This window comes from Chiroxiphia lanceolata, chromosome 1 (genome assembly GCF_009829145.1).
Source record: "Chiroxiphia lanceolata isolate bChiLan1 chromosome 1, bChiLan1.pri, whole genome shotgun sequence".
Classification (NCBI taxonomy): Eukaryota; Metazoa; Chordata; class Aves; order Passeriformes; family Pipridae; genus Chiroxiphia; species Chiroxiphia lanceolata.
In genome coordinates this window covers 64011893-64029693 of record NC_045637.1, presented here as the reverse complement: position 1 = coordinate 64029693, position 17801 = coordinate 64011893, and the positions used below count along the sequence as shown (strand labels likewise).

The 17801-nt window shown below is 36.5% G+C and overlaps 1 protein-coding gene across 2 annotated transcripts in view; it reads left to right on the top strand.

Moving 5' to 3' along the window:
- Positions 1-17801, top strand: part of GABBR2 (gamma-aminobutyric acid type B receptor subunit 2) — a 471997-nt gene that overhangs the window by 265657 nt on the left and 188539 nt on the right. For both annotated transcript variants that reach the window (XM_032696868.1, XM_032696875.1), the window contains exon 8: positions 5632-5692. In XM_032696868.1, the coding sequence (XP_032552759.1) occupies positions 5632-5692 (61 nt within the window). The remainder of the gene's footprint in view (positions 1-5631; positions 5693-17801) is intronic.

Genomic DNA, 17801 nt, shown 5'->3' with positions numbered 1-17801 from the left:
AGTGAGCTCTTAGGTTTCCTGTCCTGTGATGCTTCACCCTCCTTCGCTTCTACTTTTGTTGGACATAGTGCCATAAGGAAACTAAAGGTTCAGAAGTACAGCTTGATTTCAGCAGATGTCATATAGCTTAAAGAGAGAGCTCTACGTTTATACATTATATAAATATATAAATAGTATATAAAATTATATATATGTATAAAATTGTATAGTAATATCATTCAGTTGTCATAGTTATCCCACTGCTTTTCAGGTATTTCTGCATGCATATATTTAGATGGTTTACATGATATCAAATATCTAACTCAAGTACCCCAAAAGTGACTGAGTTAATTTAGTTTGGGGGCAAGTTTAGTTGTGTAGGCTCAGACATTACAGGGAAAGCCTCTAGGTTTAAACACTGTTATGTGGGGAGATGATTTGCCTATAGGACAGAGTAGCCCAGAGCTAATAATTGTTTGGTGCCATGTGGGGGAAGAGTGTTGGAGAAGGAAGTGAAGATGGTCTAAAATAGACCTTTTCTGATGGAATAGTACTGAAAATTGTGAAGTAAATGCCAAATATTTATTTCTCTGTTTACTATATACGCTGCAGAAGAAAATACACAGAAAATCAAATGGTGGTCAAAGTGCAGACCTGGCCCTGACTGAGAGAGCAGTTAAGAAATTTCTGAACTCTGGTTTGCTTGAAAAAGATGAAGAAAACTAAAGACATCAATAAAAAAAAGTGTTGGCTGTGGATTTCAGCATATAAAGAATGAAAGAATTCTAACTTTGGCATGGGCCTGTGTCCAGAGCTGAATAATAATACTGTCAGAGATAATACAAAGAAAGTTCTAGTAAATGCCAGTATTCTATAGCTCAAAAAGAGCTTAATGACATGTTCACAATATAGCAAAGATATCTACATTTTATCCACCATGAAAAAAATATAGAAGTATAATAAACAGCTGCTTCTAAGTGTAGGCAAATAACTGCTATAAGACAGGGGAAGTCCCATGTGTCTGAAATAAAGCTAATGTCAGCTAATAATTTGTAATTGTGAATAGACGATGTGAATTTGTTATTCTGACCACAAATAAAGGACTAATTACTTAAGGAATATCAATTCAAGATAAAAAGTTAATATTGTACATCCAGGGAGGGTTGAGACTGTCCTTATATTAAGGAGATGAAAGAGTTATTCTGTATAACTAAGTATATAAATCGATGTTAGGCTTGTAAAATAGACCACAAAGAAGATGATGTTACTCAAAAGAACCAGGGAGATGATGTCCTTGCATGTGGCAATTGGGAGACTGACACTGCTGAAATGCTTGGTTCTAGTTTTCGTAATTTGTAAAGGACATTCAAGAACTGTACCTTTTGGGGAGGAAAAAAGAAAAAAAACAATTACAGGAAAAACAGCTGGACTCAGAGAGGTATAAAAAATACCCAAACAACAAACTAACCAAACCAAAAAGCTACAACATAAGCTTCTATATTTTTCTTGTCCAAGCTACCTAACTTGCATTGTGAGGCTACATCTACAGTTTAACCAAACTGAATGAAGTACACCTGCGTAAGGCTGCATGATAAGTTACACAGCTGCAGTGAACCCCAAATACAGGGATATATTTGGGCCAAAAAAACTAGGACACTGTGTGCAGCAGTGGCTGTACACACCAGGGTGGCACACTGTGCCAGAATGAGCTCACGTAGCTCCTCTTCTACCCTCTGTTCACATTGCTGTCTATTGAACTCCAAGCCACACTTTCTATATCCTTCCCGTCAACTTTTCGAGGGTCATTGTTGATGTAAACATGCCTGTCCACAGCTAAAAGGTGGGCAGATCTGTTATAGAACTGGTGTTTACTCTGGCATTGACTTTCACAACTAGTAAAAAAAGAAAAAAATTGTAGATGGTAGACTGAAGAAAATAAAATGGGCACTAAGATACCAGTGTGGTTTCTGTTGGTCTCCATTGGGATGATCTGTGTGTAATAGAAGAGGAAAATTTTGCTGATTAACTACTTAATATATAGTAAAATGTGGTTTAGTCTAAGTGCAAGTTATTCACTTTTGCAGTTCATTTAAATGCCAGTTCAGGACACAGTTCTTATTTTACATCTCGCGAAATAAAATATTTACTTGTTTGGGAAATATTTTTTTTAATCTGATGATCATGTTCTAAAGAAGTTATTATTAACATTACTTCCATTATTTTCTTTAATATGGTACTTCTCATCTATACAACCACTGATCTTTTTGCTTGTAAGTATCTAAATATGCCTATATAATGTCACTAAAACACAATGGAATGTAAAAGAGGGTTTTGTCTGTTGTTATATTCGTGTGGATTTCATAAGATGTAGGTTTTGTAATGGGTCACACCATAGGCTGCAGTCTATACTGGCACATGTGCTGGAGGACAAAATAGTACTAAGACTAGCTTTTGTAATGTCAGAGTTTAATGTGTGTATTAGTATATCTATTATTCAAACATCTGCTACTTTAAATAAAGGAAAAACACTTTTAGTAATTTATGAATCTTAAGTCTAAAGAAGTGAATTTTCTAGCTAAATCTTATGGTAGGTTACCTCAGTGGCAATGAAATGGCTTGATGAGAACATCATCAGATTATAACTCACTTCCCATGCCATAAATAAGCACAATAATTTCTAGAAAACAGATTTCTGAAACACTGGTTAACTTATTTAGTCTAGTGTTGCTGTAGTTTATTAAATTAAATTCTACAACATTTTATTATGTATTTATATCACCTCAAATTCTTTTATTTTTCATTAAATAGCAGGGGAAGCATAGAGCAAGGGATGACTATCATTAATTTTCCTCCTATTCCTGTTTGAAGAAATGAAGGTATTGCTATTTATAGTTTCTCAGTGTTCATGAGGAGCACTCCTTTCTGCCACATTGGCAGAATCAAATACTGCAGCAGCAACACCATATCTGTGTCTGCTGGGACTACCTAAAACCCCAATAAACACCCAAGAATGTTTCCTTTCCTAAAGGAAACCCTCAAGATTTCCTCAGCTCTCCTTTGGAACCTTGGGGGTTGAAGGTACTTGAGGCCCAGTATCTAATTGTCACATGTTTATGAAGCAGCCTGTTCCTGAGGAGGAAAGAACCAAATGGTAACTGCAGCTGTGGTTCCACTTTTGGTGCCTGGGTAATATGTACGAACTGTCAACTTCAGAGATTTCAGTAGAGAATCCTGCTTTGAAAATTTTTGCTGTTATGGATTTTTATTGATTTGACCTTCAAAAACAGATTTAGTAATTCGATTACACACAGAAAAGGTAGCCTATTTTAATTTATCCACTTTCTTTTCCTGTTAGTATTTGTATGTGTTACATACAAACTCTGTAGTTCATAAACAATAGTCATGACAACGTCATTTCATAAAATAGTATTTAGAAATTGTTATTCCTTATAATAACCCATTTGACTTTTCAGGATTTTCCAGTAATCTTTAATGAAAGTAAACTGCTGACTGAATAATTCTGCAGATAGTTAGGACATTTTTTCATAATTTGTTCTGTGACTCTTTCATCATAATCATCATCATCCATATCTTTATTTATCTGCTACTTAGATCAGTATGAGCCATAAAATCCTGTTTATATTTTTAATCCCAAATTTTGCATTTATTCAGACTTGATTTACATTCTGTTGATAGTTTCAGAACATGCCAACAAGAATGTATGTATTTATCTCTAGTCAGTAGATGCATATGGTGTATGTCTGTACTACTTAATGATGAAAATGTGGGTGATTTACAGGAAGCAATAATATTTCAAGCAGTTGCACTTGGAATCTAGAAAATTTCTTGAGTCTGTATACTACACTATACTATCAACAATGGAAGAAAATTGTAGAGGCCTCTCACCATAGATGATGACAGTGATGCTTGCTGTATGTTTGTCTATAAAGAGCTCTCTAGTAGACTCTTACCTGCAGTCCTGTTAGCTTGTAATAAATGAATAAGAGGAGACAGAGTTAAAGTAGAAGGCAGTAAATTTAAAATCAAATAAAAAAGTAATCTTTCCACATGTTGAAAAATTTAACTACAGCATTCTCCAACACAGGTCACAGAACCAAAGTTAAGACTGGATTGATCATAAATATATGTCTGCAATAGGTGACACTTACATAGCATCTTTACAAGTCTTTTCTTTAACATTTTCTACTACTTTTTACTTAAGCCAATTGGCCAAATATGTTGTGATTACATTCAAACCAATGAAGGGATATTAAAAAGTATTTCTCCTAACTAAAGAAGATCTGGATGAAGGCTGATAAGATGCATGCATAAATCTGCCTGCTAATGTTTTATATTCTCTTCTGGAGCTGCCTTAGCAGCGACTAGATGAGACTTAGCTGGATTTCAGCAGGTGTGGTTACTGTGTCCTTTGGCTGCTGTCAACAGAATCCCTCCCATTACCAGTGTTCATTTCTCTCAGTCCCTTTTAGACACGGATCAGGGCTTTTGACTTTTAAGGCTTAGCACAAGGTAGCTTACACTTATTTAAGAGTGTTGCCTTCTATTTATCAAAGGGAAATGGTGTTCTGTGGCTTGGAGGAAATGGGAGGTATGTGTGCTGTACTACCAAACTGTTGCTCCAATCAGTTCCTGCAGGGAGCTGATTTCAGTAATTCAGAGGCCTTCAGTGCATCTCTTCAGTGACCAGAACAGATTATTCAAGAAGGGGCAGGCTTGCACAGAGAAATGTACTGTAGCTTTACATGTTTGCCATTTGGTTTTTTTTACCCTCATGTCTGCCAAAACAAAGATTAATGGCGATGATGTTAATAAACCAAACCAGGGATGCAGTAGAACAGCAATCCATCTTGACAACACTTGGACCTCCACTACAGGTTCAAAATTTTAAAAATACTTCTTAGCATAAATGAATGAAACCCTCTTCTTTCATACTTAATTATGAAACAGCTGAAGTAAGGAGGAAATTTAACAAGATCTTTTCTTAATTTACTCCAGAAAGGTGTGATGAAAGATGGGAGTAATTTCCTAGGGATATGTGAGGAGGCTTAAGCATTGCATGACCATTATAATGAGAATAACAATTTATAGCACCACAAACAGTAGTACTGACTTGAAGGCATTACATTTAAAATGAATACTAGGACATATGTGTTGGCATAGTACAAAACCAAGCCACAAGAGCTACTGGTACCCCTAATCTGGTAGGATAAGTATATAAGATATGATAATTATCTTTGGAGAACTGTATGATGAATAAAATGGAGAATGATTTTCTTACGTGATCTTGGATAGATTCACATATCCTTGATAAAAACAGTCAAACCATGAAAATTGTTTGTTTGCATATCTCTCATCATCTGAGATTCAATAAGTTACTGGCTTTATTGTACTTCCATTTCCATCCATGAAAAATGGGTGGTAACACCAGTCAACTCTCTAAGGCCATTTGAAGAAAGCTTTAAGGAGGTGTTAACTGAGTTATTTTGTCCTTGGTTGAATCTACTATCTACTATGTTCAGAGTTTAAACATTGTTTTGGTAATTTTAATAGTTAATAGAAAATTACAGTGTTAATGAAACTATATTATGAGAGATTTATAAAACTTTTAAGGTATTTATTTATTTTATTTAGGGTCAAGTTGTTTTCAGAAATGGAGAGAGGATGGGAACCATCAAATTTACACAATTCCAAGGTAGGTTGCAAACAATTTTCATTATAATTATGTATACAGTTTCAAACTTGTGTATCAGTTGCATTTGTTTCAGGATGTTTTAAATATGTACAATGAACTGCTTAGAAGATGCAGCAAGGTACTTAATGAGTTTTTGTTAGCTTTTTAAAATACTATGTTCTGAATCTTGAGTTCTGTGAGGTATTTCCAAGAATTTTTCTTGGCAACAGTCCACATATTTATAGAAATTACTGATCTTTAACAACCAGCAGCTGTTTGAAAAACCCTACTGGTCAGCTAATCAGCCACTCCTTAATACAGTTGTTTCTGAAAACAAAATCTGAAGGGGAATTTAGAGAAGATTTTTGCTGTTAAGCTCTTTCAAGTTAGTGTTGGTGCTCTCTTAAGATTCACTTTTGACATTCTGCAACTGCTTGCTAAAAGTTGCTTGAGGAGTCAGTCCCTCAGCGTGCAGAGGACATAAACTGCTGACCCCATCCCTCGGAGGCAACACGCTCGAAAGCACAACTCACCAAGCCTGCTGCATCCTCTCAGCCTGAGCTGCACCTCCAGGGAATGGTCTCAGCAGCAGAGACCACAAATGCAGCCGCAGGGATTTGTCAAGGGCCATTTGCAGCCAGGATGAGGTGCTTGCTGGGAGAGTTTTTTTGCAGAAATGGTGATTCATGTTGTAGTCGTTTCTGCAGTTTATAGTATGCAATTTTGTTCTTAGGCTGAGGCTGAGATAAAACAGGAGATGATTGCATTTGGACGATCTCGTGAGAGTAGTAGTAAGATGGCAAATTCTTTTCAAACAATGTGTGAGAGAGAAGCTTGCACTCCCTTTGTTTTCAGGAGATCGCTTTAAACATAACCCTGCTGGCCAAGTTACAAAGGCTCATTCTTTAAACAGAAATCATCTGCTGTATGAGCATTATTATTAATGAACAGCAGTGCACTTGAGGGGATCTGTTACTCCTTCTAAATTACTGAAGCAATGGTCAGGATTGCTCTTGCCTTCACAACTATAACTGATGCTATTAACTCTTGTTCCCGGAAGCATTTCAACCCACTAAAACATTGCAGATGTCATCTCATGGTAGTATAATTTAGCAATTCTTTTCAACACTAGTAATAAATATTGATTGCTTCCTCTTCTTCCCTTCCACCCCCCTTTTTTCATTATAGCAGTGTTTACAGCCACATGCAAAAATCATGAGAAAAGTTTTAAAAGATGTGTTTATTCCTCAGAAGTCTGAAGGAGCTCTTACGCATTATGACTAAGGCAGCTACCTTTCAGAACATCTGAGAGAGGAGGGAGTTTGGCGCATTTCCTTTGCGCATAAAGGATATGATTTGGAATCATGGGGAGCTCCAACATGTATCTTCTGAACTAATCTGGAGGAGCAATACAAATCCAGGATAACTGATTTTATACTAATTTATATTTCCAACCATTCAAATTGAGTTTCTTTATGTCTTCAGTTTCATATCAGATACTATTTAACGCCAGTGGTTTTACCATAAGTTAAAGCACTGTTGGATCAATAAGAACATAGGAGATATCTGCCCATTTTATAATTCCTTGAAATTAAGAAATTACTATTTCAGAACTGATTAAGACACATACTTGGGATTTTGATCATCAAACAAAGGTTTCCAATTAGCCTATGGGAAGAAACTAACTCAGGCATCCAATGGAGAAATGCCAGAGAAGGACTGGATTTTTTTCTCATGTGAACAATAGTCTGTCAACACATCTTAAGGCTGGTCTCAAGTTTTGTTTAGTTTCTCAATCATTTTGGAAATGAAAAGAATGTACAAAAATGTATGAGAAATTGAAATAAGGAATAGTATAACAACACAGATAAAAGTTATCTTTTTAAAAACTACAAATTATATTCTAACTATTAACAGGGATTTTTTTCTGTTCTTCTTTTGTTGGTATTGTTTTTATCCAAAGCTTTTATATTCGATACTTGTGGTATAATTGTAGAAATTATTAATTTGTTCAAACGAATCCTTTATTGGTTAGGAAGCTTCCTGAAACAGCCTCATTAACTTTTAATAATTCTTGGACTGTTGGGAAAGTTCCTAGTAATGTAAAGAAGTTAATTAAGTCCAGTACTTAAAATGGAAAATGGGCTTTTCCTTTATAGTTATAGCTATTAGGTACTATCAATCATGAGACAGATATACAACTCATTGGTTAAATTTTTTTTGGAATGTAATAGTAATCATGATGATTTCAAGGAAAAAAGACCACATCAAAGATGTCTTGGAAATGCTTTTATAGGATTAGTTGTAATTATTAATATAGAATATATTAAATGTATTAGTAGCTTATTATCGAAACATGATAATTGGGAATCACCATTTTTAGTTCTCTATGCCTCAAGAATAATTTTTTCATTTACATAACTTTACAGATTTTTTAACAATTTGAATGAAAGTTATCACAGTTGTCACAAATAATTCAGTGCAGAAAAATAAAGCAGATAAATAGGGAATCATATATCAGAATATGGCCCAAACCTCTATTCCTCATTTTCTAGGGTAGAAAATCAGCTGGGCAGATTCAGGAGCTAAATTTTCTCTTCTTTGGTGGAAATTTTTATTTTAATGAGACTATCTGCAAAAGTTTTAGTTATGGAAGAAGCAGACAGTCATGTCTACCAGAGGCAAGGGAAAACCATCCTGTGAGGCTTCAGGGGGTAACTGCAGCATGCCTGACTCACTGTGATGAAATTTTGAATATCTGGTTTGATTTTGAATCTAGAAATAATTTTTCCCAGTCTCATGCTAGTCATGCCTCTTTTTCTGCTTCTGTGCAGTCTGTTACTTTTACAAGTGGTCAAACAGATAGCTGTGACCAAACGACTTAGTGCTTTATAGATCACGGATACTACCCAGGAACAATTTAATATGTAACAAAGAATTTAAAGCACATGTAATAACCTTTTCTTCCTCTACCTGGTAAATAAAGAGCAGACTGCCAGTCTAGCTCAAGTATCCAAGTGATGTTTGAAGCTGGCATCCTTCCAAATGAATGGCAAATTTTCCAGAGGTACAATTTAAGGACTATTCTCATAGTCAAACATGTAGTTGAAGTAGATTGTAAAAATCTTTTCTCTAGTAAGAGCTGAAAGCGAATCCTGACAACTTTTGTTTGCATACCAAGGAGCAAGTAGGACAGTAAAAAAGCTAAGATTATAGATTATAATCCCCCTGGGATACAGGAGGCCTCAAGAACAGATCTATACCTGTCCTTCAAAATGTTTCACTTTGGCAGGTCTTTTCTGATTAATCAGACTGAAACCTAAAAGGCTTTCAGTGAGATGCCTATTCCTGTCAGGCATTGGAGAAAACCTAAGAGACAGCTGTGCTGAAATAGGTTCAAAAGGAAGGTTATAGGTGAATTGTAAGCAAATACTATTGAAATGTGTATAAGTCCTGCTTCATGAAGATAGGCACAAAAGTCTGCGGTACTGCATATTGAGAAAACTTTAAGAAAGTGGGTGATCACCTGCTGTATCTTTCTGGGAAGAATTTAAGAGTTTCAACTCATTTAACCAGGTAATATGGCATGACATCTGTTAGTATTGAAAGGTGAGCTGGGTGCTGAGTAAGAGTGTAACTTGTCAAGTGTAACCCCTTTGGTCTTAGAAAAAGCTCTACTGAATTTCTGCAGTAAGAGCCCCAGATATACTTAAACTCTTCTCTGAGTTTAATCAAAAGACATAGACAAATGTCTACTTTACAGTCAAGAGAAAGGTACACAAGAATCCAGGATTGCTGTCCTTGAGCCTCAGTTCATCTCCTTAGTTCTTTTTTACTGTCCTTAACTGCTTCAGTGAAGAAGAAATTCTCCAGAATCATCCACAGATACAATAGCTTCTTCTCCAGGAGCATTAATCCAACCCTGGAAAAATTTCCTTCAATTATTCTAAGTACAGGCCATCATACTCTTAACTGCTGTTGGTCCTTGCTTCCATAAAGGTTCATTTAAATAATGAGACTATTTACCTTTGTATATTTTTTTTTTTTATATTTAACATCTGTCCAGCATAGATGCCAAAGAGCCAGTCTGTGGATTTTATTTCTGTGATAACATTGAAGGAATACAATCCAATAAACAGAAAATATTTAGTAACATCTCTGAAAACTTAGAGATATATGTCTGGAAACTGTGGTGTCAAATATCCAGAATCGAAGGATTCATATTTCACTGCTTCTACAGAAAACTTAAAAATTCAGATTACAATTTGCTTGTGAATATTAAGTGGTTTTTTGAGGTTAAGGAGTACGTTCAAATATCTGGATATGAACTTTGGGGAAAAGTACATAAAGAAATTCAGAATTCTGTTGGTTGAGCAGAATTTGACTGGTGATCAATAAAAAATTGCTATTATCATGTAATGAACAATAAAGATGTAAATTAAACTGTGTGCGGTTTCTCTTGGTCAGAGGATTCTGAGTTGGATACTTCTGGAAAAGACCACTGTGTCATTAAAGACTATCATTTTGCATTCAAAAAAAGGGAGTTAACTAAGGAGTTAGAAAGCTTTCTTCTGACACATCCTAACTGGAGATCTTGACTGTAATTGCATGAATGTGTATTTGGTAGACTTCTTGTTGTATGGTATCAACTTCATTTTATCTCCATATGAGTAGTGTAGTTAGATTGTAACTATCTGTATCTTAGTGACCACTTTTTTTTTTTAGCTTAGTGATCAATTTATAGAATGGTTTGGGTTGAAAGGCATCTTAAATATAATCTAGTTCCAACCTCCATGCCATGGACAGGATCACCTCCCACTAGACTAGGTTGCTCAAAGTCCCTTCTGAACTGGCTCTGAACACTTCCAGGGTTGGGGCATCCACAGCTTCTCTGGGCAACCTATTCCTCACCACCCTCACAATAGAGAATTTCTTCCTCATATCTCATCTAAACCCATTGTGTTTCAATTTGAAGCTGTTCCCTGTTTTCCTGTCGCTATAGTTCCTGCTGAAGATTCTCTCTCTAACTTCCTTGTAGGCCCCCTTTGGATACTGGAAGGCTGAGAGGTCTCCATGCAACCTTCTCTTCTCCAGATTGAACAGCCTCAACTTTCTCAGCCTGTCTTCATAGGGAGGGTGCTCTTGTCCCTTTATGAGCTTCATGGCTCTCTTCTGGACTTGCTCCAACAGCTCCATTGCCCTTCTTTGTTGGGGGCACCAGAACTGTATGCAGTATTCCAGGTGGGGGGCTCATGAGAGCAGAGTAGAGGGAGAATCACCTCCCTCAGCCTGCTGGCCACACTCCTTTTGATGCAGCTCAGGATGTGGTTGGCCTTCTGGGCTGCAAGCACACAGTACCAGCTCATGTTGGCTTTTTCATCAGCCATCACCCCCAAGTCCTTTTCCACAGGGCTGCTCTCAATCACTTCTTTGCTCTAACCTGTAGGTGTGTCAAACTAAGTCCTGTCAAAATTAAATGCTGTCCCGTCAAAATTAAGTCCCGTTAAAATTAAATGCTGTCAAATTAAGTCTGTTAAGCAGTACCCATGGTGATTTGTAGCAATTTTCCAATACACTGACACACATGATGACACCCCACCCCACTCCAAACATTTTTCAGCTCCAGGGCAGTTAGTGATGACTTTGGGGAACATTTCATAGGTCCTCCCCAATTGAAATATCCCCTAAATAATAATTTTCTACATTCTGTCAGATATTTCAATACCAGTTTATTCTGTTGGTATGAACTGTGGTATACAAAACCCCAGGGGTGTTATCTTGTCTTATAACTTGTCATTTAGAACACTGATTCAAAAAATATTTTAGGCATTGCATTTCAGTCACACTAACACTGCAGAGTACTACTTTTCTCTTTTTTTGGCAATGCCATTCTCTTAAGGAGTTTGGGATAGTATCATCTATATGATCTCTATGAAAATAGAAGGTGTCCACAAAACTGAGTTTAAGTCCCCTTTCAATGGAAATAATAGCCTCCTCATATGGAGAGGTGCCTTCAATCAGAATTCTGAAGGTGCCTTCAATCTTGAGTCATGGAATATTGTCATTACTGATAAAGAAGATGAGCTAGAAAATATAATTATCAAAATGTACAACGAGAGAGTCAGTAGGCATGAGGGGGGCTAGACAAGGATTCAAACAAATATGAAGAAATTGAAGAAGTAATCAGGAAAAAAATAATGCTGTTATATTAGGTCAAATGTCTCGTGCTATACTGGGAGTAAACTGCTCTACAAAAACAGAATGGGAAACAATTCACCAGGACATAATTATAAAAGGAACTAGGGATTACAATGGGTCATAGGCTGAACATGAATAAGCAAAAACTTGAGAAGATAAAAAAAAAAATTCTGCACTGGGATGTATAAATAATAGTATCCTTTTCATTTCCCCAGTGCCAAAAGGCTATAGCTAGCTCCTATGTCTAGTGCTGATTTAAGAAATATGTGCAGAGATGACAGAAGACTATAAACATACCTCATTGAGAAAAGCAAAATATCTAGGCTGCTTAAAGAAGAGAAGATGGTTGAAATGCGTGACAGTTGCTGATAAAACCTTTGCTTGTCCTGCTCTCATCATCTGGCTGAGAATTAAGGGATTTGAATAGTAGCAGTGGAGATTTGAGCCAAATGTTAGGAAAAACTATCTAATGAAAGGGATATTTAAACATTGGGAAATGCATAAAATTTCTACCTCTGGAAATTTTGAAGAACAAGTTAAACAGACCTCTGAAGTGCTGTAGATGTGCCTTGAGACAGAAAGATGACTTTTACTACATCTTGAGTTCTCTGCTAGGCCAGCTGTATTTAATATTAACCTATTGCTCCTCAGCAGCATGTGATTCTGCCACTCTATTTACAGATACTTGTCAACTATATGCTATTAATACCACTTGGTGTATTTCTTTGTGTTGTTTCTAGAAAGGATAATCATGAAACCCTAGACTGGTGGTTAGATTATTTGTAAGGAGAAAACATAAGATTTAATTGCTCTTCCAACATCAGTTCTATTTTTTTTTTGTTTCCTATTTTCCTTTAAATCCGCAGTATTTGAATGTAAATCTCTGGGACTTGGGTCTCTCATCCAAGTGAGTACCATAACTACTAAAAGTTACAGTGTCAGGGCCTCTTACTCTTTGTCTTCTATCTATTGGTCTGGATTTTTTTTCTATTTTGTACAGGATTTTAGCAGGACAAATAGTGAAAATCTTTATCCAGATGTATGTATCACCTGGTCATAAATACAAAGAGGTGAAAACTATAGTGCTCCTCAGGCAGAAAGTGAATTGAAGCTGAGATTTCCCAAGTGTGTGAAGACTCTATATGTTATGGGTATCTGTATCAGAACAGGAGTGTATAGAATTGTTTTTTCTCTGGTTTACACTCTGAGTTCCCAAAGGCAAATGTTTTTGTGACTTTTTGAGCTGGAAGGTGTCTTTGGACCATTAGGTTTAACAGTTGCATGTGGATTTATTGTCTATAAATTTGTCATATCTTTCATGAATCCATTTATACTTTTGGCCTTCAACACATCCACTAGCAATGAGTTTCACAAAATAAATATGCATGTAAGGATTAAAGCCCTTCCATCTGTTTGTTTGTTTGTTTGTTTGTTTTAAATTAACTGTCTTACAATTTCATTGGGCATACCCTGATTCCTGTAGTGTGGGAAGCAATTAATAGCTGTGTCTGACTTTCCACACATTGTTCATGTTTTACAGGTCTCTCTTATCAATGAGTCTTTTCAGAAACGCAAGTCTTTGTCATCCATTTAGTTTTTTCATCTTGTAAAAGCTGCTCCATAATCCTAATAAGCCCCTACCTCTCGTGATACTCTTATTCCCTTTCTGTGAGAGCTTAATGAGAGCCACACATAACACTGAAATATCCACCTCCATACCTCACACTCTGAATGACCTTTCTGTATTATTTTAACTGCTTTCCCAGTATTCTGTTCTGCCACATTCATCCTCTTTTTGCTTCTTTGACCACTGGTGAGCACAACACTGATATTTTCAAAGAACCAGCCACAGTAAATCCAAGGTATCATCCTGGATACTATTAATTAATTAGTACCAACCACTACGTTTGTATACTTGATATTAATTTTCTCTTGTATGTTACACTGTACCTTACTAGCACTGAACACCACCTGATAATTTTATTATCAGTATCTGAGGCAATTTTATAACAGTCCTCTGTTAGATGAAACCATAAAGGATGTTATATTTTAATATACGTTTATAGTGGTTTCCCCCTTTTGTCAGATTATTTTTAAAGTATTTCCTGTCCAATTTCTCTTCTGTTCCATACCTACCAGCAGCACTGTTTCCCTCTGTGCCAGTTATTCCTCTTGTAATCTGTTAGTATTATGTACTAGTAGTTGGGGTTTGTGTTCATTGGGTTTGTCTTTATAAATAAACATGGAATAATGTATTGAGATTCAGGTACCTAAGTTGCGTACATGTGCTGTCAAACTGAAGAAAGGATGGATAAGGGCTATAGAAATTGTTTGAGGTCTTAGGGTATTACTTACAGAGAAAGATTAATGGGATTAAGTGTGTGGAGTTACTTGAGTCACCTCATTTTGAGCAAGTGGTATTGTGTGGATATAAATTGCAAGGCCAGGAAGGACACACTGAAAGGGTATGCTGATACTGCAGCTGCTGGTTGTCATGGCAGCTTGTTTTGTTTTACCTGAGCTAGCTTTAAGCAGGCCAACTGGGGTGCTGCTAGCAGCGTAGCAACAATAGCAGAGAGCAGACTGAAAGCTGGAAATCTACCCAGGAGCAAAATCAGCATTTGGTAGGTAACCTTTCCATTGGGAGCGCAGCTATGGGAGACCACAGCTTTGCAGCTGTCGGTATTCGAGGCAACCAATTTCAGGCTAGATGGGTGTACTTCTGTGCCACTGAAAGTTGCAGTAAGCAGGGTTGCTGAGAAGAGTTGGATTCATTGTTTTCCCCTGGGCACGTGAGGAACAGGGGAGACCTGTGTCTGTGCCTGTGCTTTACAGAGCTGTTCATCCTTGAGAGGTGGCTTGAACTGTGCAAATAATTATTACTGGGACAAGCACATGCATTATAGAGATGGCTGCCATTTTTATAGGATTCTGTTTCAGTGCATCCAGCATACTCTGAACCACACGGTTTCACAGGATCTGATAAGTCTCTGTCACTATGCTGTGCAAAAATGTCTTAGGACCTGTCTTAAATACCAAGAAAAAGGACTAATTTTCAAACTTAACAGCAAAGAAAAAAAGTTGGAAAGCAATGGAAATAATTTTACAATAATTAATTTCTACAAAAGACTGAAGTACCCAGCTCCAGAAAATTAATAGAAATTAGTACCCCACTAAAGAAATGATGCCTAAAAAGCACCTGAAAGAATTGACAGGTCTTTCCTTCAGAAATCTCCAACTTTTATTGTAATTTAGAAAACAAATTTTTTTCAATTAGTATTCAGAATCCTACTTCTACTAGAGTTAACTTGTTCAGATGTTCCATTTCAGGTGATGTACAATGCTGTCCCACCCTGTCACCACCCAGTCCTCCCTGTCTTTTGAAGAGAGGTGGAGGCTCTCTCGAGGGCTACGGGGCCACCATGACCTGCTGATCTCTGCAGAGCTGTGTGCGGGCAAATCTCTCCCCTCAACGTCTCAGACAGACATTTTTTTTCTGGAATGATTTTTAATACAGCTACAGGGGGATAAAAAGAGCCAGAAGACTTACAAAAAAATCTGTCTGGTATATTCTGGTATATATTGTGGGAAAATATTTCATTTGAGTTAATAATTAGAGAATGCCATCTATTGCAGTGGCATCATCCCTAACTTGTAGTTCAAATATTTCCCCAAGAGATAGAGAACGTTGACTTAGAACAACTTAAATTCTTAATGAATGGAAAAGAAGAAAATGAAGTTTATCTAGGTGACTGAAAGGACATAGATTTATCATTTGATGTCACCATTTGAACAGACAAAACAGAATATTGTTTAGTTGTACAGGAAGCCATCATGTAAATGTTTATATAGTTGTAGGCTAGAGATGCCAAGATAAGGTTATAAAGTCTAACAGATGTCTAAATCTATGGAATTTTATAACAAAGTACATTTGACAAAAGTGTCCTTTATAGAACTACTTCTGGGATGGTAGGCAATATCATCACAGTTTTATGAGAAAACAACTATGATAAGCAGACCTATCATAGATAAGGGAGGTGAAAAAGGAATATTTTTTTTAAAAAACAGTGAATATAAATTCATTCACTGTGTAGGTGACCAAAGGCAGTTGTGAAGCTTATGCTGCAGAATTTGTACAGGCTTTCATACTAAAAGTTTGAGAGCACAGGAGCAGTATTAATCCAGGTGTTAACTCCTTGTTAAGCTTACAGAAAGACTGAACTGATTTTCAAATTTACTTGTCCTTCTTTTTGCATCCTAATCATAGTTTAGTTTTGTTCTGTCATTACAAATGGTAATTTAATTTCAAGTCATAGCAGATCATGTAGTCATTGTATTGGCATCTTGTTCTCTAAGCTGACATTTTTTTTTCTGGAAAAACGATCTATTTCAATACATCATCAGTGGAATCTAGTTCAGAAATTAAAGAATTCTGATTCTGTAAACATGTTAATAGAAAATGAGCACATGTAATCAATAGATTTGGAAGGAAAAAAATCTTTTGGATTTTGTTTCTAAATGTCTGACCTTAGGTAGTACTCCACAATGGTACAGGTGTCATTTTCTGGCTTAAATCATGTTATTGGATACTGAATTGTTTACACATCTGTGATAAGCATTTCTCTGTTTATTTTCAGTGAATCCTGCTGATTTGTTTGATCAGGACTTTATCACCCTCCTTTTGAAAAGAAATGAAGTGGGGATGCCAGTTCAGAAAACAGTAGCTTTCCATTTCTTTATTCCAAGTGGCAGTATAGACCCTTTGTAGTCACATAATCTGACTGAGAGTAAGCTCATTTTTTCAGACTTTTCTCTTACAGACTCTAGGAGTCAAGAAAACCACAACAACCACATTCCAGACATTTTGGACATAGGCAAAACATTTTTAAAAAGCTTACCATGGACCATAACATCCCCTCCCCCCTGTAATGAAAGAACTGAGTCGTAATTTTCCTACTCTTGAGTTACTGGTTCAAAGATTAATGCCAAAGGGACAACATGAGTGTGGACTGTTGAGAAAAATGTCTGCTTACAATTCTATTCATCTTGGTATATGTTATCTTCGACTGGAACGCATGTATAATTTTTTCCTTAAATGATTACAGAGGACGAGGGATGAATTCCTCATGAGTAAGTTATTTCATTAGATTGATCTAGTACATCTACCTGTAACAAAATTATTTCACCACAGATGTTTTAGTAGTGGTTTAGTTCAAACTACTGCCAGGATGAAAAATGTATTGAATTAATACTGTACGTGTAAGGAACAGGGTCAGACAGAGAAATAGGGAACTGTCATTTGTACATAAAACCAAGTGCTATTTTATATGATCCCAAACTACTGACACAGCTGTTTGATACCCTACTGTGTTCTCACTATATTCCTCCCCACTTTGTTTAACCTCTATGCCATTGACATATTTTTCCTCCTTGAGCTGCTTTCTGCATATCCAATTTAGAGCTATCCAGGCCATGCTTGACCTTGACAGACTGTACAGTCTTTACTGGTTAATCTCTTGTGTAGGAGCATTTATGTATAATAACCAATTTCCTTTGATTTTGCCAGATTTTGGACTTGACTGGTTTTATTAGGTGGACTTGGAAAACCCACATGACATTGGAAACACTGGGACAGCTTCCTGCCAGTGGCTTGGCCACTGTGAATCATCTCAGCTTTACCAATAAAGGCTAGTTTGAAGGAGGAGGAAAATAGCAATACCTCATGAAAGGGTTTCATCTAAATTCATGGAATCAGAGAATCCTTTAGGTTGGTAAAGACCTCCAAGATCATCGAATCCAACCTTTGTCCAATCACCACCTTGTCAACTAGATCATAGAACTAAATGACTGGTCCAGTCACTTATTGAATGCTTCAAGGGGTGTGGTGGCTCCTCTACCTCACTGGGCAGTCTGTTCCAGTCCTTCTGCATAG